Below are 23,892 nucleotides of genomic sequence, written 5' to 3'. Positions count from 1 at the left end.
CTTCGGCTCAGGTCATGATCCCAGGGTCCTGAGATCAAGCTGCACATGGGGCCTCCTGTTTAGCGGGGGGTCTGCTTCTCCCTCTGCCTCTCCCCTGCTCATGCTCTCTCTCTCTCAAATAAATAAATAAATAGAATGTTTTTAAAAAAGGAATCAGAAGTAACTATATTAATATTTGACAAAATAGACTTTCAGGCAGAACATTATTAGAGATAAAGTGGGAAATTTCAAAATGATAAAGGGGTCAATGCATCAAGAAAACATAACAATGAAAGTATTTATGCACCTAATATCAGAGCTTCAAAATAGCTTAAGAAAAAACTAACAGAACTAAGGGGAGAAATAATCAAGTCCAAAATCACAGTGAAAGATTTTAAGATCCTGCTCTTGATAATATTTAGAACAAGTAAACACAGAAAAATCAATAAAATATCTAAAAAACACTATAGGTCAGGGATTGGTGAACTGTAGTCTATGGGCCAAATCCCATGAATAAAGGTTTACTGGGAAACAGCCACATTCACTTGTTTTTATATTGTGGATGGCTATCTGTATGTGGCTCTTTCACAGAATTGAGTAGATGCAACAGAGACCACATGCCTTGCAAAGCCTCAGATACTTACTGCCAAGCCCTCTGTGGGAAAGTTTGCTAACTCTACTCATTTCAAGAGTGTGACTGACTGGTAGGGCTATTGTACAATAGCTGCTTTGAAGTCTTTGTCAGATCATTCCAACATCTCTGTCAATTTTGCTGTTCGTGTCTGTTGATTGTTTTCCCATGTGAGTTGAGATTTTCTTGGTTTTTCATATGACAAGTAATTTTGGATTGTCTCCTGGAAATTTTGAATATAATGTAATGAGACCCCAAGTCTTTTTTAAATCCTATGGAGAATGTACTTATTTTTGTTTTAGGCAATAGACCTGCTTAGGTTCATACTACAAGTTGAACCTGCTCTCTGTGAGTTGTTCAAATTTAGGTTCAGTTTCTAAAGCTTTTGCAGAACCATTAGGGTAGGTCCTAAATATGTACTACCCAGTGGTCATCTGGAACCTGATCGATGGTCTGTTAGTTCTGTTCTCAAAGTCACTGCTAAACTGATCAGATCCATGTGTGCACAGCTCAGTGAGCTTGGAAGTTCTCATACAACTTAATGGGATTTTCCTATAAAGTTAAGAAAGAGCTCTTCTTTCTCCATAATCTCCCCGGTACTTTCCAGTACTGGTTCTGTGGCCAGAAAGCTGGGGCTAGAAAGTTACTCCATCATTGTGTTCCTCTGTGACTATTCCTATCTTTGGCCAAGTGGTAGGACGCAGAAAGAGAGGGGGAGGAAAAGCAAGAGAGATTGGTTGGCTGGAAAGGAATGTTCCCCTTCCTCAGAATTCGGCTCCTCCTGGCTCCTGTTGTGGCCTTTGCTGTGGCCAACAAGGGACGGCTTGGCAGCCAAGGCTCAAGAAATGGGGAGAAGAAAACAACAACAACAACAACAAAATGGAGAATTCCACACCCTCTCTCTGAGGGTTAGGTGTGTCCAGCTACTCAGCCAGAACTCCAGGGCTTCTCCTGGAGCTCTCCCTACACACATCCCACTTCCCACTTCTGGGCTTCAGGCTGCATTGCATTCAGGCCAGCAGATATCAAAGGAACAATAGTGGTAAACTCACCTCTAGTTCACGGGCACTTTAAGTCCTCTTTTCATTCAACCTGCTACTATTTACTTTTCAGTCTTCCTATGGGTGCACTATGCAGTCTGTCTGGGTTTAATGATTACAGACAGTGGGAGAGGCAGGATGGAGTGTGATTGCTCCATTCTTACCCTGAACAAGAACCCCAATAAGAGATTAAAGAGGGGATATCACTACAGATCTTACAGACATGAAAAAGACAATAGAGAATATTACAAATTTTATGCCAATAAATTTGACAGTTTAGATGACATAGACAAATTGCTTAAGAATACAATTTACCGAAACTAACACAAAAGAAATAGAATAGCTTTAGATTTATTAAAGAAATTGAATTAGTGATCAAAAAACCTTCCAGAATACCCCAGCCCAAAATGGTTTCACTAGTGAATTCTATCAAACATTTAGGGAAGAAATAATAACAATCTTACAAAAAACTCTTTCAGGGGGCGCCTGGGTGGCTCAGTCAGTTAAGGGTCTGACTCTTGATTTTGGCTCAGGTCATGATTTCAGGGTCGAACTCAGCAGGAAGTCTGCTTGGATTCTCTCTCTCCACCTCTCTCTGCCTCTCCCTTGAACACTCTCTCTCTTTCGAAAGTAAATAAATAAATCTTTTTTAAAAACCCTCTTTTGGAATACGAAGGAGAAAGGCATGCTTTTCAACTTGTTTTGTGAGACTGGCATATCTCTGACACTAAAACTTACATGACACAAATACAGAAAACATTCATAAAATATAAGTGAATTGGGGTGCCTGGCTGGCTCAGTCAGAGGAGCATGAGACTCTTGATCTTGAGGTCATGGGTTCGAGCCCCATGTTGGGTGTAGAGATGACTTAAATAAATAAAACTTTAAAAATTTTTAAAAAATATATGTAAGTGAATCAAATCCAACAATACACAAATGCATCATGAGAAAATGGATTTTATCCCAGGAATACAGAGTTGGTATGACAAGATCAATCAGTAAAACGTCCTATATTTAGGTAATAAAGGAAAAAACTATATCTCAATTGATTCAAAAAAGAAAAAAAAAGCATTTGACAAAATTCAACATCCAAACTCACTGCTAACAATTGCTAACTCATGGTCAATCTAGTTTTTTTTTTTTTTTAAAGATTTTATTTATTTATTCAACAGAGAGAGACACAGCGAGAGTGGGAACACAAGCAGGGGGAGTGGGAGAGAGAGAAGCAGGCTTCCCGCTGAGCAAGGAGCCCAATGCAGGGCTCGATCCCAGGACCCTGAGATCACGACCTGAGCCAAAGGCAGACGCTCAACAACTGAGCCACCCAGGCGCCCCTCTAGTTTTATTTTTGACCCCTTCAACTTCCTCTCCTTCCAGTATGATTTTGCAGCAAACCCTTATTGAGCCCCTGCTCTGTGCCAGGCCCTGGGCTGGGGGTCCATGTACAGAGCAGCCAAAAAGTCCTGCTGCCAGGCGGTCACATTCAGGAGGGGAACAGGTAAATGGTGAATGAATAATAATTTCAGAGAGTGAGGTTACAATGACAATAATAAAAACCAATTATGGCAGAGAGTGACTTGATGGGCAAGGGTGTATGTATTGGGGGAGAGTTCATTCCAGTAGTGAAGGAAGGCCTCTTGAGGGGGTGATATTTGAGGTGATCTTGGAATGATAAGGAAAAGCAGCCATGGGAAGGATCCTCACTCAAAGCAGAGAACAGCAAAGGCCCTGCAGTAGGTCCGAACAGGACATGTTGAGTGACAGAGAAGGCCAGCGTAGCAAGGCTCAGGGTGAGGGTGGGCAGGTGAGACAAGGTGAGGTCTGAAGTGGGGCAGCAGCCAGCCATGCAGGAACCTGCAGAACACAGCCAGGCGATAGTGTTCCAGGTGCAATGAAGAGCCCAGAGACTCTGAGCAAGGATACTCCCTGTCCCCAAAAAATGACTTACATTTTAAGAAGGCCACTTTGCTCCATGAAGAATGGACTGGGAGAGAGGAAGCAGGCGAGAGAGGATGCAGGATGAGAAAATGTCAGGGGCCATGGCAGGGGTGCAGGCAAAAGGAAAGAATGGCCAAGGTGTGCAGAGAAGTGAGCAGATCTGCTCCTGGTGGGGAGGTGGCAGTCCAGGGCAGACCGGCTGCAAGGGGTAGGAAGGGGAGGCAGCAATGGCACTGGGTGTGGCTGAGACAGAGGAAGACTGGGTGGCTGGGCAGGTTGGTGGGGGAAATCACGAGTGCCGTCTGGGCCGCCCTGCGTCAGAGAAGACAAGTTGCAATGCAAGCAGAGATGCTGAGGAGGCATCTGGATATAGGAGTGTGGTGTTGAGGCGAGAGAAGAACTGAAGGGAAGTGTGCTGGGGGGCAGGGGAAGTAGGCGTGCGTGCACATACAGTGCATCTCTCCTCTTTTCTGCTGTATTGGTTACGGAAGCAGATGAAGAATCCAGAAACAGATGCAGCGATGTTAAAAAGCTTCTATGTGATAAACTGGCATTTCACCTATGCCATGGGGTTATGAAGACTGTATGAGTTACAAGTAAGATGCTTAGAAAAGTGCCTGCCACATATTCAGTGTCCGTTACATTTTTTTAAACTTCAATTCCAATAGCAAAAGAGTAATTTACCTACTAAGAGATATCCACATAACTTGCTAACCATCTAGAAAAATGTGTCAGATCTCTACCCTATACTTAAGTAAAAATACATTTCGTATTGATTAAAGATGTGCATGGAAGAAATTAAACTAGAAAAGTATGAGAAAAAGATTTGGATGAATCGTTAGTTGTCTAGTCTTGGCATAAACGAGGCTTTTTTATTTTATTATTTTTAAAATTTTTTTTAAGAGCTTTACAAATTTGCATGTCATCCTGGCACAGGGGCCATGCTAATCTGCTCTGGATCCTTCCAATTTTAGTATATGTGCTGCCAAAGCAAGCGCTACATGAGGCTTTTTTAAAGCTACCCAGGAGGGGTGCCTGGGTGGCTCAGTTGGTTAAGTGGTTGCCTTCAAGTCAGGTCATGATCCCAGGGTCCTGGGATCGAGTCCCACATTGGGCTCCCCGCTCAGTGGCGAGTCTGCTTCTCCCTCTCACTCTGCCCCTCCCCCTGCTTGTGGTTTCTCTCTCTCTGTCAAAAAAATAAATAAAATCTTTAAAGCTATACAGGAAACCCAGACCCAATAATGAAAAACATTTGACCACATACAAAGTCCTATATGGCAAAAATGCTATAAACCATGCCAAAGATAAGAGGTAAGAAAGTATTGCATTATATATGACAAGAAGAGGATAAATTTTCCCAAGACACAAAGATCTCCTAGAAACTGATAAACCCAACAGAAGATTTCTCTTCACAGGAGAAAATGCAAAGCATCAAGGAACATGTGAAAAGAGACTTTATCTGACTAGTATTTAGGTGAACCAATGGCCATCATATCTTCTGACCCATCTTTCTCAGATATTGATGCTGGGAGTGCACATTGCTACAACCTATTTTGGATGAGCTGGCAAATAAAAATGTGCACATCATTCCACTCTGTAATTTCTCTTTTAGGAATTCAGACAAAAGAAATAAAAAGCACCAGAATATATAAGATTTTTTGCTGTTGCAAAAATATACGTACTGACCTGGAAAGGTCTGTGGTTAAGGAAAAAGGCAAGTTATATAGTAAGGGACTTTCTATTTTTGGTTTAGCTTTTTTTGTGTATGTTTTGGTTTTTTAGTGTGTGTGTGTATATGTGTGTGTGTGGTGAGAGGGGATTTATACACACTCATCCATTTACTTACGTGTGGACATAGAGGAGAAGATACCCAACTACTAAATGCTGATCAGTCACAGAAGTAGGATGGGAAGGTGAGAAGAGCAGATGTAATAACTTTTCTTTTGAAAAATTAAAATATGTCTATACAGACGTAAATATATTTTTCTCTTTACAAACTTCTGTACCATTTTGACGTAGACAGGCCAGGTCTGAGGACCCAGAGGCTAAGGATACCTCTTGGTAAGAGGATCCTTGGCTTTGTGCAGGAGAGCAATCAGGAAGTGGGAAGTGAAAGCAGAGTTTATTGAATAGTGTAAGTGACAGAGTATAGCAGATGGAGAGTCTGGGAGACTCAGAAAGGAAAGGAGAGTGAGCCTCTTCATCACTTGGGGTGAGGGGTTCATTTTGGAAGGCGGTCCAGGGTACATGTTCCTTCAGGAATCCAGGGTAGGGTCGAATTCAAAGGTGAGTGACAGGTGAATAATAGGTGTTATTTCATAAGTCATTGAAGGTGGGGGTATTGATGCCAGTGTTGGGTGAGGTTTGTTCAAATCTAATGTCCTGGAACATGTTCGAGATTCAGTTCTTAGACGTTATCAGGTATTTGGATGCCTAGGACAAAACTCAGAGAATGATTAACTTTCTTGCCTCCCCCTTGGAGTGGGAACATAGCTTCTTTGGTTTATTCAGAAGCAAGGTGAAATATAATGAGCAAATGGGGCCTTGCAGAAAAACAGCAGAGATGGAGTCTTTCTAAAAATGGAATCCTTTTCAGTTTCCCTATCTCAATTTGAGTCCTTTTGGATATTGAAAATGAAGGCTAAATAAGGGCCTAGTCTCCAGAGTTTATTTTTTGAAACTCTAACAATTCAACAACAAACGGCAAACAACCCAATTTTAAAATGGGCAAAGGACTTCAATAGACATTTCTCCAAAGAAAATATACAAGTTGTCAACAAACACATGAAAGAATGCTCAACTCATTATTCACTAGGAAATGCAAATCAGAACTATAGTGACACTCACTAGGATGGTTAGAATAAAAAATAAATTTAAAAAAATAAACAAAGGTGGAAAATGAGGGTTGGGGCAGATGTGGAGAAACTGGAATCCTTGTTAAACATGGAATTACCATATGACCCAGGATTTTCACTCCTACGTGTTTATCCAAAAAAAAAAACAAAAAACAAAAAACCCAGAAAACAGACATGTTCCTAGCAGCAATATTCACAACAGCCAAAAGGTAGAAACAACCCAAATGTCCATCATGGATGAATGGATAAACAATGCTTGGTATGCATACAATGTAATATTCAGTCATAAAAGGGAATTAAGTTTGATATAAGCTACAAGATGGTTGTACCTAAAAAACATGATACTAAGTGGAAGAAGCCAGACACAAAGATCACACCTATGATTCCATTTTCAAGAAATGTCCAGAGTAAGCCCATAGAGCCAGAAAGCTGACTAGTTGTCGCCAGGGGCTGGGAGGGAGGGGAGAATGGGAAGCAACTGCTAAATGGGGATGGGGTTTCCTTCTGGATGATAGAAATGCTTCCAAACTCCGTAACAGCGCTGTTTGCGCAACACCGAACTGTTAACTTTCTGCCGTGTTCCATGAAGAACGGGGAAAGAAGGTAAGCTGGCTCGTGCACTGACAGCCCTGCTCTTCCCTCCCAGGCCCGCGGCCGCGCCAACGGCGGCCTCCTTGCGGGCCGCACACCGCCTGCCCGGCCCCAACCAACACCCCGGATGGAGAATCTAGAAGGCGACGTGGGCTGAGGAAATGACAACAGGGGTACCACAGAAGACGCTATCAGGAGCGAGAAAGAGAGGCTGGCCGAACTGCCCCAAGCGGACGTCGCCACCCCAGCTTGGTCACACTGCTCCGCGCAGGCGCAGGTCTGCGGCGGGTCCGCTCGGGCCCGCGGGGACGGGGCGGAGCCTAGGGGGCAGGGCCGGAGGCGAGAGAAACCGGAACTCCTCAGTCGCGGGCGCCGGTTTCCGGAAGGAGCTTGGATTCCGAGGTCCAAGTCCGGCAGCGTGCGAATCCGGCTTCCGGAGACTCCTCTGGTCGCTCGTCTTATCGGCGTGGGGGTGGCGGTAACGATGAGGCAGAAGCACTACCTTGAGGCTGCGGCGCGGCAACTACACGAGAGCTGCCCGGGCCAGGCCCGCTATCTCCTGTAAGAGAGGGGCGGGAGAGGGGAGGCGGGCGGCGGCGGCGGGGGTCTTCCCTCCTCCCTCACCGGTCTCCTTCTCCTTTCCAGCTGGGCCTACAGTTCGTCACACGGTAGGGAGAACGTCCGACGCTTGTGGGTCAGGCTCTCGTCGCCCCGCTCCCCTGCATTCCGCGCAGCGCTCAGGATGACGCAAAAGAGAAATCTCACGGACCCACTGCTCTCATAAAACCCCCCAGTGGCTTCTGTTTCGTGAAAACTCCCAAATTCCCTGGACGTCTTTTCTAGTTACACTCACTTCCTTGGTGACGGCTTCTCATCCAGTCTCATGGCTTCCAAATTTATACCCCCAACCAGGACTTCGCCCCATTCTAGGCTCATAGCCAGATGTCTTCTTGACACCTTCTTTTGAATGTCTGTCAGGCCAAAGCTCAAGCTTTACCCCCCAACACAGTCCTCCTCCAGTTCTTCCCAATTCATCCTTAGAGTGAACTCAGCCCCCCAAACCCTGGGGCCATTCGTGACTCCCTAATAGCTTCCCTCCCCAAGCCACTGGCCAGCAAATATGCCTTTTGGCATATTTGAACCTAAGCTGCTTCTCACCAGTTCATCTAAGCATCCTGGACCGAGTCAACAGCTGGGTTATTGCCAGCAGCGCTCATGCATTTCTACATCCATTCTCAATTGAGCAGCCATGTGAGCGCAGGAGAAACCTAAGCTTGATCATGTTCCTTCTCTGCCACAAACTCTCAAATGACTTCCCATGTCAGAGTAAAAGTGAAAATCTTTTTTTTTTTTTTAAGTGAAAATCTTTGAAAAGGACTACGAGGCCCTACATCAAAAGCCCACATTACCTCTCCGACCTGCTTGCTCAACTCCAACCACTGTTAGGCCTCCTTGCTCTTTCACAGCCTCGAAGTTGCCCTTCCTCTGCCTGGAACTCTTAACCTCACATATCTGCGTGGATTCCTTCCTTGTTTCCTTCTGCTCTCTACAGATGCCCCGCCACAAAGCCTTCGCTGGCTACCTTAACTAAGACCAGGGCAGCTCCATTGCTACTCTTTATCCCTGTCTTTTTTTCTTCCCCGCGCTACACATTTGGTGTTGCTGTATTTACTTTCTCTCTGCATGAATTGTCCTTTATTCACTGTTCTGTCTATTGTACCCAGAACTGTGCCTGGCACTTGACAGTCACTCAATAAATATGAATGAATTTAACATTTGGCAGAAGTGAGTTACAAGCATGGTCCTTAGTTGTTGTATACTTAGCAGAGTGCTCACTAACAAATAATTGTTGAATAAATCCATGGTGTGCCTACCTTCCTTTCCAGCTGCATCACCCCCACACCCTCACCTTTCCCTAATAGCTGTGCTTTCTTTTTCACTGTACTTCCACCTGAAAGCCCTTTACCAGTAATGGATGCCATCTCCAAGTACAGATGTTTGGAGTATTTGACCTTTGTCAAGCCACTTCTTAGGAGTGTTTCGGCGGGTCCATACAGAGTTTAATAGTTTCCAGGGCATTTTAATCATATTCTGTTACATTTGTCACCAGTCTTATTTTTGTCTGCTTAGGGCTCCCCTAGAATGTGAGTTATTTAAAGATAGCAGCTCTTTTACTCCTTATTTATGACTCCTCAGCCTAACATGGTAGATGGCTGTCTTGATTGCATAGACAATCTGGGGCAAGTCTGTTCTCCTGTTACCTTGTACTGAGAGCTACCTGCAGAAAGCCTGGCCCCCAAATCACAAAATTGTGAAAATGACAGTGTAATTTACTGATTGGTGATAAATATGTTTGTAAAATTGGTGAGACAGCTTTTTTTACTTAGTAACAAGTAATGAGTAAGGTAGCAAAGAGTGGGGACTTAACCTGTCTGCTGCTAAAAGGAGTGAATGGATAGAATTACAGTATTTTGCAAAATAAATTAATGCCAATTTGTCTTTTTTGCAAGTTCTCATATTTTGAGTTTGCTTAAAGAGAATATATATCTGTTCATATTAAATAGTATACTTTATCACAGAATATTGGCTGTTTGAGGTAACAGTATTTTCTGATTTGCTGAATCATGAGTTTCATTTGTATTATTTCAGATGATAACATAACTTTTGAAGGAACATGTCCATACTGTTTCCAGTTGCTGGTTTTGGATAACTCTCGAGTGCGCCTCAAACCCAAGTCCAAACTGACACCCAAAATACAAAAACTTCTTAACCGAGAGGCAAGAAATTATACACTCAGTTTTAAAGAAGCAAAAATTGTGAAAAAATACAAAGACTCCAAAAGTGTATTGGTAAGATTTCAATTCCAGTATGTATAAATAAACAAGAATTTTCTTTTACTTAAAATGAGGTTGATTAAGGATCAGGCTACATACAACTCAGAGGTTTGTGATAGTATACATAGATTGTCAATATATATACATAAATTTTTTTTTAGTGATTGATGTTTCATCAAAAGTAAAACTTATTTTTAAAAAAATTTTTGATGATGTATAGTTGATATGTTATTTTCAAGTTTATACACAGTGATTTGACAATTATATACATTATGAAATTCTGACCATGATAGGTCAGCCTCTGGAATTAATGAAGTAAAGAGGTGAGAATTCATTTGATGGTTTTATAAATTGATTTAGACCTATATTTATAGAATATAGAATCACTAAGGTTTTGAAGGGGTCACTCAGATTTTCAGGGATAATTTGCCATGTTTTATTGGAAAACAGCTTGGAGTTCTGAGACAAAAGTTAAATGTCAACTGCTGTTATAAAGAACACTCTTCCAGATGTTAAACGGTATCAGTCACAGTTCCTTTATTCCCCCCAAACATGGTTTTACACTGAAAAAGTAGAGACTTTGTTATTTTTAAAAAGGTGTTTTAGGGGCACCTGGCTGGCTCAGTTGGTGGAGCATGTGACTTGATCTTGGGATCATGAGTTCAAGCCCCACACTGGGTGTACAGATTACTTAAAAATAAAATCTTTAAAATAAATAAATAAAAATAAAATGTGTTTTAAATTAAATACAAATGTTTAGCCAGTAACTTTCAATTGTAGATTTTCTCATTTTATATTTGTATCTTGTCTGATTGCTGCTGCTAGATTACAGACTCCCTGAGGGCAGCCTGTCTTACCCGCTCGTACCTAGTGTAGTCCCTTACATACAAGAATTTAATGAACATGTAATTTATTGGATTAAATTATAAGAGAAATCAGGCCCAGTATTTCTTCTTTTTACGGTAGTTGACTACTTGTAAAACATGCAACAGAACAGTTAAACATCATGGTAAAAGTAGAAGCTTTCTCTCAGCACTGAAGAGCAGTCCTACCACTCCTACGAGTAAGCTCAGCCTGAAGACACCAGAGAGAAAGACTCCGAGTTCTGCAAACTTAAATCAGAAGTGTGGTTCCAAAGGCAAGAGCCCAGCCTTGATATTCAGGTATCTTAATTCGTTAAGCTATTTGCATTGCTGGTGTGAACTCTTATTTCTTCTGCTTTCCTCTGTTTAATATATACTCCCTAAATTTGCCACGCAGTTCAGGCCTTGTGCCCATTTTTTTTCCCCTCCATACCCTTTTCTTTAATGTCATATGCTCGTATATCTTTCGTTCTCACCTCTGCTTCTAACTTCCAGCTCTTTTCCTCTACTTCCAACCTCTCCCTTTGCCTGTTCCCAGCTGCTGCTAAATATATCCACTTTATCCCCCCAACATGTCCCCACAGCTGACTACTCAAACCTGTTCGTCCTCCTAAGTTCCTTCTTCCGTCAGTGAACATGCCCTTGTAGACAGTCTGACCTGAAATGGTGGTAGAGTAGACAACTACTCCCTTGGTCCTTGTCCAGTCAGTCGCTAGTGTCTCTCTGTCCTTCCTCCATGGGGTTTGCATCTGTTCTCCTTTTTTCCTCCTGCTGTGTTCAGTCTGTATTCAGCTTTTGCTGGGACTACTACAGTACTTTTCTGCTTCTAGTTTCAAACTCTTCTAGTCTGATAATTTCCCTAAAGCACAGCTCTGATTAGAAGCCTTTACCATCTCACGCTACAGCATGTAGATCAAATGTTCCTGCATGGCTTCCCAGCCCTTCCTACCTGGCACCAGTGCGTCTGCCTTCTTACTTTGCCTTAATTCATCCTATGTGTTAGCAAAACTGAACTGAAGTAAACTCAGTTTACTTTCCTGCTCTAAACCTTTGTTCTTGGTATTTCCTCTGTCAGAAATTCCTGTGGAAATCTCACTGAATAGGGATTTGTCAGCTGCTACTAGGTTAACTATATGACTGAGCACTGTACTGTAGTTCACAGTACTTCATTCAATGTGATAGTAAATTTAGTTTCATAGAAACTGGGAAATGAATTTTTGAACATTTTATACCAAAAGAGAAACTGAGTCTGGTAGTTTCTTGAACATAAACAGCAAAATTCAGCAAGGACTGAATTATCTGTTTACTGCATTGAGTTTTTTATATTGGGTTGACATTTATAAAATTGGATAAGAACTAAAATTTCAAGTCTAGTTTTCTCTATATTTTGATTTAATTATTTTGATATTTGGCATGATAGGAATTCATAGAAGTTTCTACTTTATTGGATTAAATGTAGATAAAAGAGAATTTGGCATATTTAAAATAATTCACTTGCATTTAGTCCAGACTGCTGCTTAGATATATGCAGGAATGAGAGATATTTCATATTTATTGTACAGATGGGGAGTAGAAGAGGGATCAGACTTGACAAAACCTAATAAAGTTTCGTGGATGTGGAACACAATTGGAGGGCATGAAATAGAAGGAAACAGAAATACACACATAGCAGCCTGGGAATCATTTATCCAGCGAATATTTTTAGAAGGCCTTTTCTGTGCCTGGCACTGTTAAGAAGCAGCGGAATATACAATTAGTAGTATAAAGTCTGCCCTATGGAGTTCAGTTCTAGGTGGGGAGATACAGTGGAGTGGCACCTGCATGTGTAGGTTGAAGTTCTTCATTTTTGAGAGAGGAAGTGGTTTTGAGCCATGAAGAAATAGGTTTTTAAAGTCCTTAGAATTGTCATGAATCTTGATGTCAGACTTAAAGGGAACTCAGGCCTGATGACACTTTACCTTTAACCTTCTTCAGGTGTGATAGAAACTTCCAGAACCACCCAGTGACCTCCTGAATGTTGCCTAAAGCCTATGTAGTAAGGTGAATGCTGGGTTCAGCCACTGCTCATTTATGGCCATAATACACAAGAGTAGAAAAGGATTCTAGTAGCAATTATTTAGGCTAAGCAGGAAAAGCATTTTTTAAACTTACCAGTATACCTAAGTGTGGTTTTATGTTTGTTTTCAGGACACCTACATCTGGACAGTCAGCACCCACTTGCTCCTCAAAGAATGTGAGCAAAACAAAGAAACACTTCTCTCAACTAAAAATGTTGCTTAGTCAGGGTGAATCCCAAAAGAATTCAAAGGTGGACTTCAGAAATTTCTTACTATCTTTGTAAAGGATGGGCTGTGAAAATAAATGTTTAATGCAATTTCTGAAACTAAAGTTAGAAAAACATCTTTCTTAAAACTTTTATTTATTCTGGGGCACCGGGTTGGCTCAGTCAGATAAGCATCTGCCTTCGGCTCCGGTCATGATCCCAGGGTTCTAGGATGGAGCCCCACGTTGGGCTCCCTGCTCAGCGGGGAGTCTGCTTCTACCTCTCCCCGCGCTTGTGCTCTCTTTCTCTCTCTCTTGCTTGCTCGCTCTCAAATAAATAAATAAAATCTTAAAAAAAAAAACCCAAAAACCATTTATTTATTCTTTAAGTACATGGAACCTGGGGTCCACGAACAAACTTTTCTGGGCATTTTTCAGTGTTTATGGAGAGAATACCTCATGAAAATGAATAACTGAAACCTGCCTACCTCACAGGTGGTTGTGAGGATCAAAAATATAGGAGAGGTCCTTGTAAGTAGCAAAGCTATTATGGACATTGAGTGGTCATATTGTTTTATCTTCCCTTAATTAGCAGTTTGCATTATGTCATTTTCTTTCATAAGGAAATTGAAACCTTAATGAGAGGGCCTGCTCACTCCTTTCTAGGCGTCTTCTGCTTTATTGCTAATTCAGAAAAAGGATCACGTATGCGTTGTTTTTCCACAATCATCTGCATAACTGTATTAGTAAAAGCTGAACATTAAAAAATAAAAGCTGAACATTCCTCCTGTTTTGCAGGCAAAAGTAAATATATGGAGCATTCTTAATTGTAAATCATTCTGATACCCCAGATTTCATTTTCACAACTTTCTATTGTTCCTAGTAATATTTTATCACAAGTGGCATTTTATTTGCTCTGGTGAAGACTTATTTCTAGGTCTAAAATTTAGAGCAGAACACAACATAGGAACAGTTTAGCTATGTTAAATCTCTGGAACATAGATACACTAAAATGATAGGCTAGGGTTGTATTCAACCTGTCTTTTAAAAATTCCTTAAATAATTTAGATACTTTATAAACTGTTTCCAAACTCTCTCTGCTGTTTAAAAATTTAAAACTTAAACTTATCCCATTAGGGCTTGGCAAACTGAAAGGCCAAGGTTATTAACGAGTTGGTCTTGTAGTTCTATGAAGTGAAATAATACTAACAGTGCCAGCATTAGAGAGGGATGGCAAGAGTCATCATTCTGAACTTCTTTAGCCTGTGAGCCATAGGTGAGGGAGCTGGGCCTTCCCAACGTGTACAGGGCATCTAGCACAATACTTTGGTCATGGTACCTTACCTTTCTGGCTAACTTCTCACTGGAATATCTGTTTTTCTCCTTGCTCTTCTGTTTGCTTACCACTCTCCCTTATCACCCATAGTGAGCTCTTTATAGTTCTTAGGATATACCATTTTCTTGCCAGTTTTGGGCCTCTGCATGGTTTTGCAGACTGCCCTCCACTCCAACCCTACTGCATTATGAAGGGCCACTTCATCAAAGTGCTGGTGACCCTGTAGTTTACTGCTTCTGATTTTGTCCCCAGCTGCCTGTGAGCTCTTTGCAGGCCTACATGATCTCATTTGCTGTGGCCCAGCACAGAGCACAAGCTCTGCAAATATCCCTAAACCACTACATTTACATTTGAATTCCTTAGCCCACTTGTTACATACCAGATTTAGAACTAAGGTCCTTTCAGCCACCTGACTGGGAAAAGGATAAAAAGTAGTAAAAGCAAGAACTTCTGGGTGGGAAGTTATTCACATTACCTCAGTGGCAAATGAAAAATACCATGGATTCTTGACTTTCTTTTCTGTTTGGCAGAAGGGTTTTTGGGCATCTTTAAAGAGAATACTAAAATAATACTGTGGGCATAAAACTCAGAAGAAAACCTAGAACTAAGTCTTCATAACCTCGGATTAAGCAATGGTTTCTTACCTATGACACCAAAATCACAAACAACAAAAGAAAAAATAGATAAATTGGACTTCAAAATTAAAACTTGTGTGTTTCAAATGAGGACAGCATCAAGAAAATGAAGAGATAACCCACTGAGTGGGAGAAAATGTTTGCAAATCATGTATCTCTTAAGAGGCCTATATCCAGGAGTAGGAAAAACTTAAAAATCAATAATAAAAAGACAAAGCACAGACAAAGATTCTGAGCAGACAATTCCCCAAAGAAACAAATGGCCAATAAGCACATAAAAGATGCTCAACATCTTACATCTAATATTAGTCATTAGGGAAGTGCAAATCAAAACAATGAGCTACCACTTCATACCCACTAGGATGGCTAAAATCACAGACAGTAACAAGTGTTGATGAGAATGTGGTGAAATTAGAACTCTGACACACTGCTTCTGGGATTGTAAAATTTGTGCAACCATGTTGTAAGAATTTGATAGTTCAAGAAGTTGAGCATAGCATTACCATATGACCCACAATATCACTCCTAGTTATATACCCAACAGTACTGAAAACAAAATCTTGTTTATGAATATTCATAGCAACATTATTTGTAATAGCCAAAAAGTGGAAACAACCCAAATGTCAACCTAACTACTGAATGGATACCTAAATATGATATATCCATATAGTGGAATATCATTCAGCCATAAAAGTGAATTAGTGATACATGCTAGAACACGGATGTACCTTGAAAATATGTTAATTGAAAGAAAGTAGACACAAAAGGCCACATAATGTATGATTCAATTTATAAGGAATGCTCAGAATAGGAAAATACATAGAAATAGATTAGTGGCTGCCTGAGGCTGGTGGGGGTGGGGACAGGGAATAACTGCTAATGAGTATGGAGTTCTTTAGGGTGATGAAAATGTTCTGGAATTAGCAATGGCCACACAACTCTGAATACTAAAAACCACTAAAGTCTACACCTTAAAAGGGTGAATTTTGTGGTATGTGAATTTTATCTCAGTAAAGCTGTTCTTAAAAAAATGAAACAAACATGTCCTAAACAGATTACAGTGTAGATACTCAGGATTAAATGAAAATGATAGTCTCGTAAAGAGAAGCAGCAAACGTGCATTTGTACAGCTCTAACTCCTGGACGTCCATCCCATCACCATAGGGCTTGTTCATACACTGATATATTTACTGGGGTGCTTCCTGAAAACAGCTCCACTTAAGCTCTGGGCTCTTTGTCCAGTCAGGGGATATGGAGCCTGGGACACGTGACCAGAGCACCACTGACCCTGGGGGCTGCAGCAACCCTACGCTAAAGGCAGCCATTATGAGGATGAAAAAGAGGCCCTCACCATCCAGAGAGGGACGGGGTGGGCAGAACGCTGAGGAAGAAAACCTAATCAGGAATGGGTGGGAAAGGGGCAAGAGAGTTAATGATTGCCTCATTCGTGTCACAAAGAACTTTGGTGTCACATAGTTGATGACAATCTGTAGGCCACTGTTCTCTCCCTCAGCACAGCCCCTTGGACTTATTTGCAGAAAGCACAATGGTGACTTTTAATAGTGACCACTACTCAGATTTTAGAACTCTTTGAGTAATATTCCTAGGTGGCTCACTCCTGAGAGGGACAGTGCCAGTGAATTAACTGGGCTCAAAATGCAATTGCACATTTGAGACATCACTCTGCTTCAAAGCTGAGTTCTCTCTTGCTTCTCTCGCTAGAGGAGCCAGCCTTCCTCCTACCCAATGGGCCAGTCTGCCCATCTAGCCTGGATGCCACCCCTGCTCTGACTCAGGTCAATGCAATAGTCCTGCCTTTTCCTTCATCTTCAGCTTCTTCCTTTCCTGGATCCTTCCCTTCCCCACTTTTTCTTCGTTCAGTAAACCATTTATTGAAGTGTAAACACCCACAGAGAAATGCTCAAAGCTCTGACCACAAGCCTGGGTCGGATGCCTCTGGTGGACTTGTAAGGTGCCCTTCCTGCCTGCACACAGCTCTTCTCACACAGAGGCCTGAAGAGACTTGTCAGTCCGAACTCTGGGGGTGCTGCAACCCCAGGTATAATTCAGGTAGAAAGTGTTCAATATGCTTCTATCTATCCTGGGACTAAACTTACAATTAAATATAAACAGGAATTTTTATGAATAAAAATAAATTTGTATAATAATATTAGTTATTTGGAAAAAAAATACCAATTTTGGGGCACCTGGGTGGCTCAGATGGTTAAGCATCTGCCTTCCGCTCAGGTCATGGTCCCAGGGTCCTGGGATCAAGCCCCGCATCGGGCTCCCTGCTCGGCAAGAAGCCTGCTTCTCCCTCTCCCACTGCCCCTGCTTGTGTTCCCTCTCTCGCTGTGTCTCTGTCAAATAAATAAAATCTTTACAAAAAAGAAAATACCAATTTTTCTTTTAAAAGACATTATGGAGACAATTTTTCCAGAGACTACTTGCTTTAATTAGTACAATTTTTCTTTTCTTTTTTTTTTTAAGATTTATTTGAGAGAGAGAGAGAACGTGAGCAGAGACAGGGACAGAGGCAGAGGGAGAGAGAGAATCATCAAGCAGACTCCCCACTGAGTGCAGAGCCCGGCATGGGACTCAGTCCCAGGACCCTGAGATCATGACCTGAGCCTAAATCAAGAGTTGGCTGCTTAACCAACAGAGCCACCTGGGCACCCCAAACAATTTTTATTTTCTATTTGGATGATTAAATTGTTATATCTTGGCCAGTGAGAGCCCCTTTTAAGTTGGCTTTACTCTTGCGACCCCATGAGAACTTTGAAAGCATCCTTCTTGCTTTCTTGCAAAGAAAGTTCCAGGACCATCTTCATTCTCTCAGGCCTAAGACATGGAAGCTTCCACTCTCCAAGAAACCCTGCTAGTTTCAAGCAGAAAGTCGTGATGCCAGAGACAGGATGTTGGGGATATTTTTACTGACGGATAGTAATGGTACTGCTACCAGACTTCTCCAGAGTAAGATCTGGAAAAGATGAATTCTTAAAAATCCTGAGTTCTCATATTTAAAATTTACTTCTCACATTACCAAATGTCCACTTGAATGTTCTAACCCTTCAACCCAATGAAAGTATTCTTTATAATGTGATAAACCATACTACTATTCCTTTAATTATAATTCTTAATTCTGACCAAAAATGACCTGTTTGGGAGGCAGTACAGCCTACTGGTTAAGACTGTAGTCTTTGAGGTAGACTATGACATTTAATTAACTGTATAATCTTTGGCTTTCTTAATTCCTGAGAGTCTGTTTCTTTCTATGTAAAGTGACAATAATAATAGTACTTACCTGATAAGGATGCCGTGAGGACTCAAGGAGATGGTACAGGAAAAATACCCAGAAGAGTAGATGGCATACTGAAAGTGCTCAAGCAATTTGTCCTATTATCATAATTGATCCCAAAAAATCTATAAAATATGAATATCAACACTAATAAAAAAAACCACCAGAAGAATAAGATCTAGCATTACCCTAGGGTGGCTGTCCTTTGAACTCATTTGTAAAAAAACTGTTGCAATTATATTGACAAAGACTCTCCTCTTGACCAAACTTTACACAGGCTTTTCTGAACCCCAGTTTTGACTAGGTGTCCTCCTTGGGCTCTGTCTTCCACCTGCCTAGCCTAGATTTAGCAAGAATCTTGCTAGGTCAGTTTAGGGAGAATTCCCCCACCCTTGACATCTGATCACCCTGGCCTGCCTCCAGCAAGAATCCCCTCACCTTTGATGTCTCCTCTTAGTAATTTCCCACCCCATTGACCCCCTCACTCTGTTCCTTGGCTATAAATCCCAAACTGTCTTTGACATCTTCAGAGTTGAGCCCCATCTCTCTCCCCTATTGGGATAGTTTTGATACATATCACAAAAGTCCTGAATAAAAAGTCTTTCTTACCCTTTTGACAAGTGTTAGAATAATTTTTTTCTTTAATGATATCAACACTTGTCTTAATATATCTTCAGTCTAATTGTTTAAGTTCATATTCAATTCAAGGCGGTTTGATGTTCTAACAAGTGACAGACTTTGGCAATTGATTCCTTGAGGTGGCCTGTAAGTACTGGAGATTAAGGGAAGCCTGTTCTATGAACTCACTTTGTGAAATGCAGAAAACCCAAGCGGTTCAATCTCCAAAGTTACGCACAAGGGGTCCTTCCAGCCTCAGTTGTGTCTTCCTGAGGTGGCTCAACCCATAGTGGTAAGTACAAGATTTTTATACCCAAGTTTCTCTGGAATAATTCCAAATCACCTTTTACTTTTCTCAAAGACAGAAACTGTAGCAACACTTTTGGAATTAACATATTCTTTTATAAATTGGGCATCCCAAAATGTTAGATTTAAATCTTAGGTACAATTATCAATTGTCATTGAAGTTAAGAGACAAAAGAGAATGCGGTAGTACAAGTGTTTAAAGTATACAGTTTTTATTATATTCAATTAAATCTTGTTAGGCCCTTTTGTTTTGATATGAAATATTTTAGATTTATCTTTTCAGACCAATTAGCTTTTTAGAGAATATTTTACTAACTTTAGTAAGCAATTACACACACCCACACGCATCAAATGTACACATAATTTACAATATTTAAAGAATGCCTTTAAATCCTTAACTTTTAGAAATATAAAATCTTCAGACCTATCATTAAATCATACTAGTTTCAGATCAGTTATTTCATCGTTTCATTTTGAACTTAGGAAAAGATCACACAAAACTCATGTAAAAGATTAGATAGTGGTGTTAAGTATCTATGTTTGGGCTTTTGTTTCAGTATCTTGGAATTACATTTACAGGATATAGATCTAAATTCTCCCTGTATTAGCTAACTATAATACAAGCTACTTTTTTCATATACCCTCAGGAAAACACCAAGCAGGATATCTGGGATTTAAATATAATTATATGTGACTAATAAGAAGAGATAAATAGAAGTTTTTTAGGTTAGGTCTAAAATTATCTTTTAATTTTTTAAATTTTGTCGCCAAAAGCAGGCCTAATTTATTTATTTCCTAGTGACAGTTTTTATCTTTTTTTTTTTTTTTAAAGATTTTATTTATTTATTTGAGACAGAGAGAATGAGAGAGAGCACATGAGAGAGGGGAGGGTCAGAGGGAGAAGCAGACTCCCTGCCGAGCAGGAAGCCCGATGAGGGACTCGATCCCGGGACTCCAGGATCATGACCTGAGCCGAAGGCAGTCGCTTAACCAACTGAGCCACCCAGGCGCCCCAGTTTTTATCTTTTTAAAATCAGTTTTATGTTGCATTCCCAAGTCAATACAAGCAATGTTTCTGAATTTTATTGATTTAGTTTTTTAAATTTATTTATTTATTTGTCAGAGAGAGAGAGCGAGCACAAGCAGGGGGAGCGGCAGGCAGAGGGAGAGGGAGAAGCAGGCTCCCCGCTGAGCAGGGAGCCCGATGCCAGACTTGATCCCAGGACCCAAGCCGTAGGCAGACGCTTAACCGACTTAGCCACCCAGTGTCCCTGTTTCTGAATTTTAAATATGTACTCAAACTTCTGCCTTTGGGTTGATCAAATACTTGACTTTTGGACAACTGGAATATAAAGGAGTAGTTGGGTAGCAGTATGGCTGCCTTCAAGCTTCTGTTTATTTTTTATTTATTTTATTTTTTATTTTTCAAGCTTCTGTTTAAAACTCTAATGTGGACTTCTGGATTTTGCAGGGAGCATACGCCTCTGCTAAGATTCTGCTGAAGTGCTGTGTTGTTTCCTCATATCAATTCAATAAGAACTTCACTATGCCCATGAACTTCAAGGATACCTCTAAGATGCACTATCTTGTCTAGGAAAAGTGTCCTCATTAGAGAGAATGGTTTATCTAAAATATTGCCGGCATGCCAATTCTGTTCTAAAGAATTTATAAACTTTCTCATCAGTCTTAATATATATGCACCAAATATGCTAATATTCCAAGCATTTCCCTGAAAACTACAGTTCTTAAATTCATGAGAGAAAAACACTCAGATTTTTTTTTTTACCTGGGGGAATTCAATAACCTCAATTAATATGAGAGCCTTCAGGCTCACATAGGAATTATTAACTCCAATAAAAGCAGGAGAATACATCCCACCTAGTCAGCCCTTAGGTTAAACTGTAAACAGAACCGTCACTCAAGTCTTTATAATAAAGTCCAAATCTGAGACACAGCCAAAGCTGGGTGAGAGATGCTCCTCCAAGGAGAATTCAGATATTTTCCTTCAGCTAGTACGCACTTCTGGCTATTGCTTCAGATATTTACAGTCAGAAGTGGCATTCCTCAAATTACATGGTCAGACAAACGTAGGTGTGGTGTCCGCCCAAAAGTAAATCTAGTCCTTTTACCAGTGAGAACAAGTGGCATGGTCCTTGGTCTACAGTTCAGACAGACAGTCTGTCCCACTGTCCCTCTGTCAAATACAGTCAGTCCCAGTCATGGCAACAAGTATAACGAAAGAAGTTAGATTGCCCATCATGTTTCATTTTCATGTGCGAGGGTCTTTATTTTACTGGTCCATACTCTATTATTATAATTGATTTCAGATATGGAGCCATGTTCTAGCCATCGCAGCATTTCATACTACATGAACAGAATAAAACTATCGCCTTTTAGCCACAGAGAAAAATAAATACACAGCTGTGGCTTGGGGGTGGGGGATGGGAGCACAGGGAACAATTTTAAAGACCACTTCTGTTGTTTGACCCAAGCAGCATATACTTGAAATCGGGCAACTACATTGTTCTTTAAAACCTAACCTTTCTATCCAAAAGAACTACTCTAAACTTAGCCATGTTATTCAACATGAGTAAGATTAATGCCTTCCGATTTCCACTGAGCAAAAAGTGTATTTATATAGATTATCCCATTAGTTTTTCATTTAATTCATCAGCATTGTTGAAACATAGGTAAAGAACATATTTTTAAAAATCTTTTTCATTATTTTTTCGATCCATGGTCAGCTGATCAACCTTTAGAGATGAGTTCAAATGCCATTCATCTTTTCTGTAACATTTTTTCACACCATCATGTAGAACTTATATTACAGTCAGTGTCTCTCTCCCACATTAGATTCTGAGTTCTATAGGGCAAAGCTGTATCTTTCTCATGTTTCAATTATCTCAGCTTCTGGTACAGTATTAAACAATGCATATTAATGCATTCATTCAAAAACCACAGAAACTATATTTGCTTTATTAAACGGAAAAGGGGTATTTATTTAGATATATTAACTGGGCTTCTGACAACTGAGGTCCATAAAATCTTGAAAAGCTGAGGAAGAGTTCTGGACTGGGTATTCTTAGGAAACTACAAACTCTGAGAACATATTCCTCTTACTGGTTACTACATTTCAAGTTCAGAATGGTGGCACCATTCTTAAAACTGAAGAAGCATTCAACTTTTCCCCTAGACACATAGCAAAGAAATGTATTTCAATTCCTGTTCCAACCCTAGTCAATGGGTGATGGCTGCACAAAGCTCTGATTTTGATGAGGCTTCATAGAATTAGAGACCTCTGCCATAAGCAAGAGACAGAGAAACTTATGGGGAAAAGGGCATGTATGACATATACTTGTCATTCTTGCTCCAAAGAAAAGGTGGCATGGTTCAGACAAAATGAAAACTTGCAGAGTTCTTCGATAAACTATCTTCAAGGATCAGAAGCACCTGATGATAAAATTTTGAGTTTATACCTAAATTTTATTGGCTCTTATTGACTACCTTAGATGGTATATCTTTCTAGAGAGTAAGACTAATTTTTTTAAACTGCTGACCTCTGGGAACAATCGATGAAATCAGGTTTCAGTTTTATCTTTTAAGAAACAAAAGTATATTGTACAGAAGCATTCTTAGAGAACATAAAATACAAATTACCATTTCATTAAACAAGTCTATACATCCTTAACACTGTATTTTAATAACAAATGAGGTTTCTAACACAGTAGAGAAGTTTTAAAATGCCTACAGAATGCTATCACATCCATATGATGCACTGACTAATGTAACAAAAATAGAAACCAAATCAAAGTTGAAAGTAAACATGAAACAGGAATATTTTAACCAAATGATGCTTACTACTGGCACTACTTATAATAGAAGTAACTACTTAGAATTTGTAAAATGACAGCAAACAAGCACTTAGTAAATCTCCTCATTGTATCTAACCTCATTAGAGTATTCAAAGGTATTAAGGGGCCAAAAATATATCTAGTGAATATTTTATTTCACATATTCATATTCACATATGACTAAGTAACATCTGATAATAAAATGGCATACTTATTGCTCTGGATTATTTTAAAGATTTTATTTAAGAGAGAGACCGCGCACACATGCGCACAAGCAGGGGAAGGAGCAGAGGAGAGGGAGAGAGAGAATCTAAGCAGACCCTGTGCCGAGAGGGTGGAGACTAATGCAGGGCTCCATCCGACAACCCTGAGATCATGACCTGAGTGGAAACCAAGAGTAAGACTCTTAACTGACTGAAGGCCTACGCTTAACCGACTAAGGCACCCAGGCGCCCTGCTCTGGGTTATTTTAATTAGCAGTTGTTTCACTGTATAACTACGAGGATTTTTAGACTTATTTAAATAACATAGAGCTTTTAAAAAATTCACACTGAAAACACTTTATATTAAAAAAGACAGGTTTGGGGCGCCTGGGTGGCTCAGTCGTTAAGCGTCTGCCTTCGGCTCAGGTCATGATCCCAGGGTCCTGGGATCGAGCCCCGCATCGGGCTCCCTGCTCCGCGGGAAGCCTGCTTCTCCCTCTCCCACTCCCCCTGCTTGTGTTCCCTCTCTCGCTGTCTCTCTCTCTGTCAAATAAATAAATAAAATCTTAAAAAAAAAAAAAAGATAGGTTTGGGGCACCTGGGTGGCTCAGTCAGTTGGGTGTTTGCCTTTGGCTCAGGTCATGATCCCAGG

At 40.6% G+C, this 23,892-nt stretch overlaps 1 protein-coding gene and 1 non-coding gene across 3 annotated transcripts; one reads left to right on the top strand and one right to left on the bottom strand.

Annotated features, from left to right (window-relative positions):
* Positions 1 to 4,476: 4,476 nt before the first annotated feature.
* Positions 4,477 to 4,586, bottom strand: LOC115943785 (U6 spliceosomal RNA). Its single transcript, XR_004078375.1, has one exon. It is a non-coding gene; the product is annotated as a U6 spliceosomal RNA (small nuclear RNA).
* Positions 4,587 to 7,365: 2,779 nt separating this feature from the next.
* RMP24 (ribonuclease MRP subunit p24) lies at positions 7,366 to 13,119 on the top strand. 2 transcript variants are annotated; one of them, XM_006741737.3, is made up of 5 exons: positions 7,386 to 7,595; positions 7,680 to 7,702; positions 9,684 to 9,883; positions 10,835 to 11,031; positions 12,919 to 13,119. In XM_006741737.3, exons 1-5 carry the CDS (start codon positions 7,519 to 7,521, stop codon positions 13,070 to 13,072), a joined length of 651 nt encoding a protein of 216 aa, XP_006741800.1. In that variant the 5' UTR covers positions 7,386 to 7,518; the 3' UTR covers positions 13,073 to 13,119. The 2 variants fall into 2 exon arrangements, with proteins under 2 accessions (XP_006741801.1, XP_006741800.1); XM_006741738.3 differs by lacking the exon at positions 10,835 to 11,031 and having other exon boundaries at positions 7,366 to 7,595.
* Positions 13,120 to 23,892: the final 10,773 nt, after the last annotated feature.

The sequence above is a fragment of the Leptonychotes weddellii genome, chromosome 13 (genome assembly GCF_054177405.1).
Source record: "Leptonychotes weddellii isolate Sample4059 chromosome 13, ASM5417740v2, whole genome shotgun sequence".
Classification (NCBI taxonomy): Eukaryota; Metazoa; Chordata; class Mammalia; order Carnivora; family Phocidae; genus Leptonychotes; species Leptonychotes weddellii.
This window is presented reverse-complemented; position numbering and strand designations above follow the sequence as displayed.